This window comes from Orbicella faveolata, unplaced genomic scaffold (genome assembly GCF_042242905.1).
Source record: "Orbicella faveolata isolate gen_17 unplaced genomic scaffold, um_ofav_v1 contig_48, whole genome shotgun sequence".
In the NCBI taxonomy this organism is placed as follows: domain Eukaryota; kingdom Metazoa; phylum Cnidaria; class Anthozoa; order Scleractinia; family Merulinidae; genus Orbicella; species Orbicella faveolata.
Genome location: NW_028301578.1, coordinates 10,723,086 through 10,737,500, shown reverse-complemented (window position 1 = coordinate 10,737,500; position 14,415 = coordinate 10,723,086). Strand labels below are relative to the sequence as shown.

Genomic DNA, 14,415 nt, shown 5'->3' with positions numbered 1-14,415 from the left:
TCACAATCTTGGGTCGATTTTCAGCAAGTCTGTCTACCCATGTTTTCAATCAAAAAGTTCTCATTTTGCCAAATAGTACAAATTATATTGCTTGTTATTCTCTATCACAGTGCAAATAGCAAGGATACCAAATTATAGCTAGCCGCAATTAAGAAAGGTTAATAGAAGCATTCCGCCATCATTAGAAACCTTCATACTGACTGAAACTTCGACTAAATTATTCATGAATTACAACCTCGGAAGGACTATATTCTTATTAAATACCCCGCCAAAATGCCTGATAGCTGATAAACCTTCAAAGCTAAAGAATATATCCTCGAAACATAAGTCAACTTCTAGCACACAAATCTTCCATCTTCGAGAATCACGCTAAACCAACTCATACCAAGAGAAAGCTAAGAAAAGGTAAATTTAATGTTTTAAACCCATTTTGCCTCAGAAAGTTTCTTAACGCAATCTTTTTAGTGAAGTTCTATGTGAGCTTAAAACTCGATTTACGACACAGTTTTGATCGGAAAAAAAAATGTTTAGAATGCTTTCATTTTTGAATGACAGTGTATACAAAAGTTAAGGCGAAAATGAGAAATTTACCGCCAGAACATTGCTTTCCATCGCCAGACTTTCTATAGTTAAATAGTTTTGACCCGTTTGTAGGGTGTAAAACGAATTTCGTGTAGGCCACAGCCAAAATCATGCTAGCAAACTTTGGCGAAAATATCTAATTTACATCACAAATCAGGAATTTAAATCCCTTTGGACCTTGATATATCATAGTCAAGGAAAAAGTCATTTTGTACCCTTAGTTTGAAGTACCGCGGAAACTGTGTTACGTTAGATATAAACGGTACGAGTCAACAAATCTGCGGCCCGAGAGAGCATTTTTCTCAAAAGCTAGCTCACTAGATCTAAACAACTTTCTTTGATATCTTAAACGCAACATTGCCTCGTATTTCCCAGTAATAAAAAAGCTTTCGAACTGGTGGATGTATCTAGCACCGAGTCAATTCAATTTGACAGTATGGAAAGAAAGAGGAAATAAAACCTGGAGTATTTTTTGGCCAGTCTTCGAAACGATTAATTAATTTCGAGAAATTTGTGATTTCTCAACACTAGCCAAATTTGTATCTTTGTCGCATGATCTATACATGAAGAATGCTTAAAAACTAAATGGAAAATTTAAGCTAAATAAGGAACTTGTTTTACTAAAAACTAAGCGAAACTCTTCTTCCTGCGAATTCACTGAAAAGACTTTTGTAGAATGAAAGTATTTGCAATCGTTTTTAGGTAAACCTTGAAGTTAAACTAAATTGTCTCAAAATCTCAGTGAGACAAACAATTCGTTCAAGTGTTGAGAAGTTCTTAAGAAATGTTTCCAAAATTGTACTCAGAAGTTACATTTGAAGCAAGTTCTGTTAGAGACTGCTTTTTTCCATGGATTTCATTCATCACTGCTCCGCGCACAAGCTTGTATAAAAGTTCAGGTTTCCTTCACGGCAGATGGTTTCATCGAACTGAAAGAAATATGTAATCCCAGTCTTTGTGCTCCTTGCTAAAGACTGAAATAAATAAAGGGCTCGAAGTAGAAAATGTACTCCGTTTTAAAACGAAAATAAAGTTATTGAAGTTGTTTCAGAGCAATTGAAGTTGTTTCAGTTTCAGTCTCTCTGTTTTTAGCTGTAGCGATCTCGGCTTGTCTTGACTACCCATGATAAAATTTACGGCCGGGTTTCCAAACAGTTTGAAAACTTGCTTATAAGCTAAGACAGTATTAGCAGGCAAATATATTTATGAATAACCTACTTTTTCAATAACGGAACACGTTTTGCTTGAAAACATTTACCAAGCAAACCACAGGAAGCTTTTCTAAAACAAAGGTACAGTTGACAAATCATGCAACGAGCTTCCAAACTCAAAGCAAAGAACAAATGTTTTTACTTTTCAATTCAGCCGATATGTGCTATGACCTAAGAAAACAGCTTGCCAGCAAATAACATTCTTGCTGAAGAATAGAAGCCTTGGTTTGATTGAAGGGTACTGTGTCTTTCATTCAACTAACAAAACATGTTTGTAATCTTGCCAAGAAAATGTCAAGTGTGTTTTTTGAGCTGAAGTAGTTTCTACAAGATTTCCTATTACGCTCGATCAACCCTCGTTTTTCTAGCAAAAAAGGGTTTAAAAGGCCTTTTAAGAGAGTGTGAAGACTAATCTTTGCAAAAACAATAGAGAGAATTACAAATTTCCCCTGTTTGAAGCAAAACAATCAATCTGTATAAAGTCCTTTCTCGACACTGAACAGAATTCTTACGCGATACAAAATGGCGTGAAACCAGTCGGAACAAAATACAACTGTACGCGTTCAAAGACAAACATATCCACGCCAACCAAACTCGTGGGTCCGGTTTGATGAAATGAAACCTCTAATTCTAATTATAGTATGGATTTCAGAATGATTCCATTCGCCATCTTGATTTGTGAGTTGTCGAGGACAATGCTATTTTCTTGACTGCACGAGGCTCGTAACGCCCTCCATTCTTTTCATACATGTGTTACGCGCGCTGAATAGATTCGTAAGCTCTCGATAATTATTTGAGGACGATTTATTTTGTAATTATTTCCTTCTGTTCAAAGTGTTAAATAAATGGTTTCCTCTAGTGGAATTCAACGGAATGAAACATCAACTAATAAAACTTTTAGAATTTTTCTTCATCGACGCGGGCTTCAGGTGTGCTGGTCACGGAAATTTCATTAAACTTATTCGACCAGTGGTTGTAATTTAAAACGTTGTCTATAAGAGAAGAGTACAAAATACTATCTAAGCAGATAATGTTCGTTGTCATTTAGTAAAAATTTTGTAAGAGAAACATTCTTATTTTCGAATTTCAGTGAAACCCTACAAGAAGATTTATTTCAATTTCCCTACTGTTTCATCGTCATTTCTACAGACACAAATTGCTAAATGTTTTCAAGTTCTTTTGTAAGACCTGAAAACGATCACATAAAATGCCTTAGTTTATGTTTTGAGAGCACTTTCTACAAGATGTAACACGCTAGCTAGTTTAGGCTAATTTAGCCTCGTTAAATTGTTCGGCCTGTGAGATCGAGAAGAAAGGAAACTCTCTCTGAACGGTACTGATCGGGTTATTAAATAGCAATTCATCGAATTTAAAAGACCTTTTCATAATACTTGCCACATGGTTTTCTAAACTGCCTGAAATGCAAAACATTGTTTAAAGTCTGCGATATATTTTCTGGCTTCAAAACTTTGAAAGTGATTGTGTTTAATATTACTAAAGATCGTTTCTGAGCTAAAATCCATGTATAGCTTTAGAAAATATATTTTTTTTACATGAAGGAACAATTACTTATTTTCTTTTGTTTAGCGAGACAAATACTCTTGTGTTTAATTTTCACACCTTCTTTTTACAAGGGCACAACAAAAAGTTGAGTGCAAAGACTGAACGAGTTCAAGAAATTTTGTAAAAACTTCTTTAATACAACTGATTCCTTTCCGGTTTGTAAGACATAGATAGCTTTACTTTACCACTAAAGAATATTTAAAAAGAAATCTCAATAATTGTTTTCTATGTAGAGAAAATTTCAGAGGTAAGATGCTTTTTAATTTTGAGCACGAAAACATGATAAAACCTAGACGTGAAATTATTCGTATTTAATTTCCGAACTTTCTAGAAGCACGTCGATTGATGAAATAAAAGCTCTTGTGGTTAGAGATATATAATTTATATTAACCCAAAAATAAATTAAGATTTCCCATTTTGACGCCATGTTCTCCTGACACTATTGAAAATAATTTTCTACAGGCTTGTGCTAGGGCAAATTTCTTTCAGAACAGGACAAGAAGACTGTGCTTTAGGTAGAATGCTAAACAATCTCACCTCTTGAACTTCGAATATCTTCCCGCACGCGACCAAGAACAAATTTAATAAATAAATAATAACACAAATTAAAATGCTTTTTTCTTGCCCCAACCGCAGAACCAATATTCTTTGGAACATGAATCGAAATGATGTTGTTCATATATTGTTTTTTTTACAATCGCACTTGGAAGCCCTTCTCTCAGTTGTATACCTAAGTTCACTCGCAGGTAGGTTTGCGGAAAGCTGACCATTCTATTGCAGTAAAACTTTCCTCAGTGTTTTTTCGTGACGAATCTTTAGACCGACATACGTGTTATGGCGATTAATCTTTATGTAAAGCCCACAGGTTTTCACTAAGCTATTTATTTAAATTTCCTGCTTCTGCTCTGCGCAAAACTCGAGTTGAAACATAATCGATGTTATGTTTATATGAAACGTTGCTACAAAGTGAACGCTTGAAATGTCCTACTAAAGCGGCTGTGTTTCATTTGAGTGTTACTTCTAGACACTGGATGTGGCTTTTTTGAAGAAAAAGAAGACGCTAATTGATAAAGAACTCCCAGCCTTTACAAGAAAAGAAAATTCAAAGCAAAAGGAATTGTAAGACCGCGGACAAAAAAAAAAAAAAAAAAAAAAAAGCAAGTCAGACAAGATAAAAAAAAAAAAGCCGCCCATGTGTTTGCTAAAAGACTAAGGGATATTTACCCTAGTCTTGTTATTCGCTCTGACGGCCGCCGTGAATTAGCTGAGATAACATCGAACGCGAAATAAAAGATGGAATGATACAGAGCATTGAAAAGAACGCGACACTGCAAAACACTTTTGCACGATAAAAATGTTTCTTTGAACAAACCAAATTAAGTTTAAACCTTTCTAATTCCTGTGTTAGGTATACTTGAGAGGCCTTGAAATGTTTTTTCGTCCTTGTCTTTGAATCCTAGTTCTTCTCGTGACATAATGAGCCTGAAATTTGAAGCGCGGAACCTAACGTTTTCAATCACCTCATGTTGCACACATTTCCAAAGATCCACCGCCCAAGTGCTATGGAGGGTTGCTGAGAGAATATCATGTTTGAGTAAACATAAAAGCATCATATTTTATAGGGTTAAACAGCACAGCTTACGAGAAGACACTAAAAACACTCGAAACATATCCAAACTTTGCCTGTGGAAGGCTGAAATTTAAGTGACTTTTTTTTTGTCACCAGTTGTGAAAGCTAGGCTCAATGAAAACTTTCGTATCTCACAGTTTTTATTTTCACTTTTCTTGCAAGAATTGCGATCGATCCTGTTATAATTTAGCTAGGCAAATAACATGTATTATAAACATGTTACATGTAAATAACAAAGCTTGGAGAAGTGAGCCGATGGACTTCAACTCAAAACATTTCGTAAGAGAAGGAATAAAGAGCCCTGTTTTACGATTGACTGTGTTGTGCGTTTAAAACTAAGAAGCATTGAAAACAGGCCTGCCTTTGAAGTCATGCAAGTTAGAAGATTACAAGGGATAAATAGTGCTTAATCCATTTAAGTCCAGTAACATTGGGAGAAAAAGCCCAGTGAATTTCCCGAGGAATGGCTTTTCACAAAGACCATTTAACTCAGCAAATTTCGCGAACATGGCTGATGTGGCTAAAAACGGGGGCGAAACACCTTCGGAGTAATCAACGCTAATTGACATTGATAAATTAATTCCCAGATTTGAAATTAAGTTGATCTCGACTGTTCTGAATAGATACTTGAAACAATTTACAGCATCCAAAAATCGGTTCATCTGCTTATTCTGCGCACGTGCCAAAGACAATGAACACGCGGCAAACTAAAAACGCTTGGCAAGCTCCAGCAATTAAGCTGACTAGATAAGATAAGCTAATTAGGTTCCTAAAATTAAGAGCTGAGACACTGCTGCGAATATTAATTTTTAAAATGCTCGTATCGATCGAACGCTGTCGCGCATTTTCAGGGAATTAAGGAGAAGTACATTATTTGGCGAAGGGTTCTGTAGCTAGTGTCTGCAATGTACTGTTTTCGTGGCGCATGGCGTCGACAGAACATACTGTATATGCGTACATCGTCGTACTTTATTAAACAAGTTCTCTTCTTGCAAAAGAAACTGCGGCGTGGTCGTCTTTCAAGTGTTTACACGCGCCATTGTACACCCAGATCTAATCGCTCTATTAGCTTACACGTACAGAAATTGATCTGTGTAAATATTTACCCTCAAAAGTGTTTTGATTCTGTCGGCTCATTGAAAACATGTAGTTCGGCTCGACCAAAAACAATTCGGGTGATTCTCTCTTTATATCTGAAAGGTGTTGTTGGTCGGCTTTGTTTGATCGCCAGAGACAGCGCTTCAACTTTGAATCACACAAGCGAGGAATTTCATACCTCGTTGCGAAATTCGCAAAAGAAGGGTTGATAGTTTTATTTAAATGTTATCTGTTAATTTAGGCGCACTTCGCGGTGATTTGCCGTAAATAATCTATCATAATGAGATTAATTTTGCTTGTTATAACATGCACACATCAGCTGCCCTAAAATGCTTTTGTTTGCGTTTTCCAAATTGAAATCTCTGCCAAAACATTAAGGGCCTCATGGATAATTCACTTCTGACGTAATCGAATTCAGTCTAAAATTTCTTCCGCGGCTTTTCTGTACCAATCACAGAATTCCGTAGCTCTTAAAGTGATGTTAACCTTGCAGGTAATAAAAAACGTATTTGCACGCTCGCGCCCAACAGTGCCTCATTAAAATTGCATTGCTTTCCCGCAATTACGAAAATATCGAGTTCTGTTTCTTTTGATAAGGTATCATCTAAAGTAAGTCGGACACGCGACCATGAGAAAAGCAGGCTTTGTTCGAATGTGCAAATCTGACTGAAATGTTTAATTAGCTATTGGGAATTCAATGGGGTTCCTAAAATTCACCTGCCAATCAACGTTAAAGACCATCTTGTTTAGAACGCATGCCACGCGACTTTGCCACGCGCCGCATTCAACGTTTATCAGCGACCTCTTAACCTTGCCAGGTGGTTGTGGCTCTTCTAAATAATTGTACAAACTTGTTTTTTTTTATTCCTTCCAAATACGTACTTCCATAACAGATTTTAATTGGATGAAATGAACTCACTGTGTGCCAGATTCGCTTTTCATTTCCAATTGCGAAGGCGCCGTTTTATTAAATCTCTTGCTAAAGAGGGGCTAAGCTTTCTTCCAATTAGCCCCGTTCACTCCTCTAAACTCGAACAATAAACAGCGGTTGATATTTTTCTGTAGAACGTCTTTGTTCAAGACCAAAATGTTTTCTTTAAGGGCTTTTTTCATTATTTTTTACCTGAGTCGCCTTGCCTCTAGCTTGCACGTGGGCAAGTCTTTTAGGACAAACAAAAATCACCCGACAATACTGCAATTTAACTCTAAACTCCCGGCTTTGTTTTGCGGCGATTTGTTTGAATGCAATTTAAATTAGACAAAGACTTTGCAACAGTGTGGAAATCGTGCCAAGGAAAACCAAGTCCCTAAACCTCGACCAGAAACGTGTTATGTAATTGTTTAGTTGTTATAAAGTGATTCCGGATAAATTGAGATAAGAAACGCTTTCAGAGATTAAACCCCTACCGAATGAAAATAAAGGCAAATTTCAAAGCCATTTAACGTGATAGCAGCCTACAGAGAGAGTGCTTGGTGGTGAAATAAGCATTTTTAATTTTAAACGCGTGCTACGCTCTATAAAGCACAGTTGGCGACGAGCTCATCCCAGCAATTCCGGCGCCATGTTTAACATTCAGAGAAGGCGATACACGCGCGGACGAGTGAATTTAGAATGGCTTTTTGAGAGAAGTCCGTTTTCACCCTTTATGTGGTGAATTTAAACGGTTTGTGAGTTAAACGGACGTAAAAGAACGCTTTCTTCTTCTTCACTGCTATATTTGATGTGTGATGAAGTACTATTGAAATCCTTAAGGAAGCGTGGTATTTATTTTCAGTGCATTGTTTTTTTGGACAATTTCATTTACATAACAAAGCCGAAAAAATCTTGACACACTGGGCCACGTTTCTCTTTTTCGTCCACGCGGATTTATGTGACAACTTGTCAGAAATATAATGACCAGGATAACCTATTTACCTCAACAAGTTTCACAAGAGCCTGCTCGCACAAATAGAACAAAACAAAATCTTTAGCGAGACCAGCTAATGCAATTAAAACCGTGAAAACGATTAAAATCATATTTAACAACATTCGATGGGTTTCCCACGCTACAGAATTCGCTATTGGCTCGTCGCAACGCATCTCGACTCTTCCGTAAGATTCAAAGGTTCGTGCATGGTTAATGAATTACGAAAAAATTGTTCTTGCCCGCGCGAGACGATGACACCTGGTATACCGAAAGAAAGCAATTGAACCCTTGTGTATTACAATACTGTATTATGGAGCAGCAAATGATAACTCCTTTCCAATAGAAACGCGTCGTAGATTTCTTGTTCTGTTGTGATACAGATAATACTCAATTAGTATTTTATTTTTCGGCCTTTCAAGCTACGATAAAATATTTATGTCGGGTTGTTCTGGATATTGCAATTACAAAACTATTTTCAGACATCTCGGCGACTTGAAAACATTAGCGTAGATTGCGTTGAACATTTTTTGTTTCAAAGCGAACTGATTTTCCAGCCATGGCATACTGTTCAGTTAATATGCTTAGATGAAAGCAGAGATACACACAAGGTTGCTTACAGTTTAGAATCTATGTATCTCTTTTTCGCTTAGTTGCTTAGCGATGTTGTATAAACTTGGTTCCGTCGGTATGTTAATGTGCTCTAAACAAACATCTGCTTTCAGAAGACGGGAATAAAATTCACGATTCGTCCCTTCAGATGAGTCAGCCCTGTTTCCTCCTGTTTGCACATTGTCCCCTGGTTTTTCTTTAGAAATCCGTTCCCGGGAATTGACGGCAGTTGTTCGGTCCTAAAACAATCGGGCGAAAAAAGAATGTTTCAACGTAAACAAAAAATCTTCATAAGAATATAGAATCCAAAAGGTGTTGTACCATTAAAGAAGATTAAACATTCTTTCTGTAAAACTCGATAAAATATTCATACAGCTGTTTTTTGGTAGACGTTTTTATGCTTCACTGCAGTCCCCTGAGGCTGCAGGCTTTTTTTAGTTTATTTGTAAATAATACCAAACGCAGTTCTTTCCAGTTGTACGAATGTTTGATATGGACCGGAAGTGAACTTCGCGCGTTTGAGTAAACTGGTCGTTCTGTTTCAGAAGCGAAGTACGTTATTTCCGCACTTTAGAAAGTACAACTACAGAACGTGAAAATTAGAGTTCGCAATTAGGTGATAATGAGCTTGCAGGGGCGGGGAAAGTTTTCTTCAATTGTTCAAAGACGTTATTAAGGGTGCCCTCGGGCCTGCTTTTGATTGGCTGCGCCGAGACCTCCCTTGAGAGAAGATCTCTTGTCTGTCCAATGGCAAAACGCCTGCACGGCCGCGGTTGGACAGCTTGCCTTGTGTTTTTGTTTGTAGTTGCCTCTTTTCAGCTGACATAATGCACATAAAAGAAAAAAGAGCACACGAGCGCTTTAAAAACTGCGGCACGCGCCCAGCAAATTAGCCATAGTTGATACAGTGACACTCGATAAAGGCCTCGTGTAGTTGATTAAGATTCGCGTGCGCCTTGCTACAGAAAGTCTTCCAAATCGTCCAAACCTTCTTCGCTGCCGTGGTTAGAGGAATCTTTCTTGGAGTTCGTTTAGAAGCTTCCACAGCCCTGACAGCGCGATTAACTGAATCTAATATAACTGTATTCAAGGTCAACCGAACATGCCTCGATCATTTCTTGTCAAGCTGAAAAAGAGTAGTCCGACCTGTTTCTTTTGGGAAGAAGGTAAGTTGAAATTCTTTGAGGGTAGATTTCAAGCGTGCCACTTGGTATTTTCACACACGTCTTTGCGTTTCGTCTGAGGAGAATTTTTTGGCCAAACCAAACCTCGAAACATTTAAGTTTCTCTGATTCAAAACTGCCACACCTCATTAAATATTCATCAGCAGACAAATAGATACGGCAAATTCTAAAACTGCTCTTTCGCTCTTATTTTTCTAGCAGGTTCTGACATACCCATGGCTCCGCCTAATGTATGGGAACCAATCCGAGTTGAGATCGAACCGGCTCAGATATTCCAGCCCATCAAGTTGGATCTCGCCACGCTCGACCCAGAAATTTTAACTGGAAAAGGACAGCTGAGGCCGAAGGCACGCTTTTTCAGTCCGTTTACGTTTAATTCACTTCAGTTAAATCCTGACCACCGTGATATTGGAGTTGGCAAACCACTGTATGCTAAAGAAGTACCGTGCCCTTACGACTCTAGAAACGCCAGCCCTCTAAGCCTTGACGGTGCTCTTGTGCCTTCACCGACTCGCAGCGATGATGGGTACCCGAGCGCGGGAATTTTTATTCCCGGAAGTGGCTTTCTGGGGCTGGAAAACACCAAACCTTCTTCACTGCCCGTGGTGAGTTCTGAACCCGGTTCTGTTGGCCGAAAGCGACGCAACGGAGCGCCCAAAACATTTACCTGTGAAGTCTGCGGTAAAGTGTTCAATGCGCATTACAATCTGACCCGACACATGCCTGTGCATACCGGAGCCCGTCCCTTCAAGTGTAAAATCTGTGGCAAGGGCTTCAGACAAGCGAGCACGCTATGCCGGCACAAAATTATCCACACGAAAGAAAAGCCTCACAAATGCAACATTTGTGGAAAAGCGTTCAACAGGTCTTCCACCTTGAACACTCACATCCGAATTCACGCCGGTTACAAGCCGTTTGTCTGCGATATTTGTGGCAAGGGATTCCATCAGAAAGGCAACTACAAAAATCACAGACTCACACACACCGGCGAGAAACCATTCAAGTGTCACATCTGCGGCAAGGCCTTCCATCAAGTGTACAATCTGACATTTCACATGCACACGCACAATGATAAGAAGCCATTTACATGCAAGGAATGCGGCAAAGGATTCTGCCGGAATTTTGACCTTAAAAAGCATATCCGTAAACTACACGAAAACAAAGAACAACGTGACAGAATGGAACAATGAACCACGCGTCGTTAACTGTCCTTCACGTCGAGAAAAAAAAGAGCGAGCACTTAAGCTCGTAGCGTAATTTATTGGCTTATATTGTGTACAAAACCTTAAGATTTGTTCTACAACGACTGTAGCATCGGAACTGTATTTAATGAGAGATTAGAATGCAAGACAGTTAAGGCTTATGTGAATATAATATAAACGTTGTTTTAGTATAACGGAAAGCGCACGTGGATGAACAATGGAAGTTGTAAACTATGAGTAATAATATGTACATTAGAGAACAAAAGCGAACGGCTTGGCTGTGAATATATAAATATGGTCAAATATCAGTTTATACAAGATTGTACCTCCGTTAAATACTTCAACCCTATTCTGTGTAAATAGCAAAATAGAAGCAATGAGAAAATAATCAGTAAAACATTCAGATTTATCACACATAATTGAGTTCAGTGTCTTTTAAGATGCATATGCTGTTTTCCTTAATGTGAGAAGTTAGACAATTTTCTTGCGTGAATTGCTAATTTAAAAGAGCGCGCACTTCACAGTTTGATGGAAAGTGAATTTCAATTTAAAAAAAATCAATGTAGCAAACTTGATTGATTTCTTGTGCGAAAACCTCACTTAAGGTTAAACGTCTCTGTTTAAAATAGGATTTAAAACATATTTATCGCTCCATACGATTCAAAACAGTTATTTAATAAGTCCAATACATGTATTTTTAAAAGTTTCCAAACGCGACCAAAAAGTTATCAGTTTAGTTAGACGAGATTACCAATATTGAAAGCCAGGGGTAGTAACACTTCGTTTTTTTCTAAAGCTTTCGACCCCCCATGTTGAAAACTTAATTACGTTGAGTTACTTGACGAGATTCCTAAGTTATACGGCTGAATCTGAATGGTTTTGAATCAGCCTGTAAAGCCTTTGCGATAAAATTTGTCTGGTCTTAATCACAAGAAAAGTTATAAGAACTGCTCAAAATGTTGTCACAATTAAATTATCCCGCAAAATTTTCGTAAAAGAAACCAATTAAAGTTTGATTTACTGCTCGAAAAATGTTTGCAGAAACCGATACATCTCAACGCACTGCTTATTTTGCCTTTTCATTCCAAACTTTATCATTAAAATGTATTTAAACCCCCGTATTTGCGTTCTGTTGACTAATTATATTAACTAAAATATATTCCGTTATGGAGACACTTTGTATTTTGCGCCGGCAGTGGAAATAAATTGGGAAATTCATTTTTATTTATATTTCGTTGGTTTCTACTTTGACACCTGCCTCAAACTTGTTGTGACTGTAATTGAGGTTGCACAGTTTCGTGGGATAAGGGGAAGGGCGAAAGAGTGGTAATGACGGAGGAGGTGGGATTAGGGGGGGGGGGGAGGGGTAAGTGGAAGAGAGATGAAATGTAAAGAGACGAGCAAGAGTGAGCGCTAACCAGAAGGTTCTGTTATCCACGTAAAATGTTTTCGACCTGTGATATCGAATGGTCTTGCGATCTAAACAGACTGAAGAACACAGCTACATAAAGCATATACTCCTCGAAGCGGAGAATCGCTTTTTTCTCCTTCAACTGCTTTAAGACCTGCCCATTGATAGTAGAGCGCAAAGAGCTTTGTTGCATTTAACGATTTGTCTCATCTAAAAGGTAACGTACGAAATTTTTGAGTTAGCATTTTATCTCTTCTGATCGGATTGTCCAGAAACGGCACTTTTATCTCTCTTCATAGCAGTTAAACAAAACGAAATATGTCCCATAAATTTTCCTGCCCTTTCCAGTCATCCTCTAAATGTATTTTAAGGTTTCCAAGCTCAGTTTTGATCTACTGTTTTTACCGAAATCATTTGCTTCCCTAAGTATAACCTGTTAACAGGCTCCGGCTGGAAGGGTCTGACCAGTCAGACATGACCGCGGCTGGAAGGGCCGAAAAGGAACTGGCCGAAAGTGAAGTCGCCGAGGGGGGAATGGGGTTTGGGGTGGCGTCCTCTCTTCCGTTTCTTCTGACCTCCTTCTTGCCGCTTTCTCTTAGCCCGATCCTCAACTAGAGACCCTGTTCACAGGCTATCCTGAGTAACAAATGTTCCTCTTTGGACGTTCATTTCTCTACCCTATACCCTTCCCCTTCACTCGGGGACAGTGTTTGAGATTCCACTCGAAAAATTCTATTCTAGCTTTACGGACATCCTGTGATTGGTTGTTGCTAGGTTACAAATTTCTATGCACACCTAACAGCCAATCAGAAGAGTTTCAGGGATCTTTGTAGAACTACGTAGATCATTGTCATGTAATAATTTGGGTCAGTCGATTTGTTCAATTTATGGAACTCACATTGCAATGTAAAGCTTGAAAAAGCTTAAACCGATATTTTTCTATAGTTGCTCTCTGAATACTTTTCATTTTCATCCTGGTGATGATTTCTTATCGTGGAAACACGCAATCCGATTGGCTACCCAGGGACTGTAATAGGCGACAAACAGCACCTGTTGGCTATGTCACGCAACAGTGCGTTTTCGCGCCATCTCGGCGTAGCTCAGTGTGTGACTTAATAGAGAGAGAGAGAGAAGGCACCAGGAGCTGGTCGATCTTTGAAAATAGTTTCCTTGAAAAGGTTTCAGGATAATAAAATACGTATGTTTCTTTTTTGCTTGAGAGATCGACCGGGTGGTTATACCAGGAGCCTATTGCTGGTTTTCAGTGTCACGCAATTCAAAATAGATCAAAATAAAAATCAAAACCGGTCAATAGATAAAGTCCAGAATCTGGGAAATGAAAGAAGGTAAATATGCAAAGACTCTTGCCAAAATTCTGGTGACAGCAATTTTTCTTATGCGAGATATGCGGAGAAATTTTTTACCCAAATTTATAGAGATTTGTATTGAGACGACATGTTGGTGCCCATCCGTATGAGCACCAACATGGCGGCCGGAAACCCTCGAGGAACTCTAAAACATTAAAATAATACTTTTTCTAAGACATGAACTGTTCAGATAGTCAAGTTTCCCGAAATAAGTCACTTTTTTAACCATCATGACAGCTCTCTAGGCTGCCATGTAAATGCCGCGTCACGCAAAAGCTTAGAAATTCAAGCGTAGTGTATCACAAAACCAAGAACCCATTCGGAGCGAAAATTTGTATGAATATTAGTTTTCAGCAGCTCTTATACATAATTTAAGTAAAATCTCAGGAAGATCAATAGTTTTGTAGTTCGAATTTTAGTGACGTATGTGAAAACCAGCTACAACACTTGGTTATACTAATTTTGGAAATGATAATTTTTAGGCAGTCCGCTTTCGGTTTCTGTCGAGTTTCAGCTGCTGGCTCTGGGCTTTCAGGAGAGAGTTCGCCTCGTAACTCAATTTAGACATCGTTTCCGTTCTGCCAACAAACAGTAATAAGAAAATTTTACACTTGGTCTCTCTTGCTGCAATGGAAGGAAGAAGCGGCTTCT

At 38.4% G+C, this 14,415-nt stretch overlaps 1 protein-coding gene across 3 annotated transcripts in view; it reads left to right on the top strand.

The window, feature by feature from the left end:
• LOC110063393 (uncharacterized) overlaps positions 1-12,105 on the top strand; it is a 12,138-nt gene extending 33 nt beyond the window's left edge. Inside the window, exons 1-2 of one of the 3 annotated variants that reach the window (XM_089280711.1) lie at positions 1-405; positions 9,983-12,105. The exon at positions 1-405 is cut by the window's left edge and continues 33 nt beyond it. In XM_089280711.1, coding sequence (XP_089136837.1) covers positions 10,000-10,974 — 975 coding nt within the window. In that variant the 5' untranslated portion in view covers positions 1-405; positions 9,983-9,999 and the 3' untranslated portion in view covers positions 10,975-12,105. Of the gene's footprint in view, positions 406-9,004; positions 9,767-9,982 lie in introns of those variants that run through there. The other 2 variants (XM_020770371.2, XM_020770370.2) reach the window with 2 other exon arrangements.
• Positions 12,106-14,415: the final 2,310 nt, after the last annotated feature.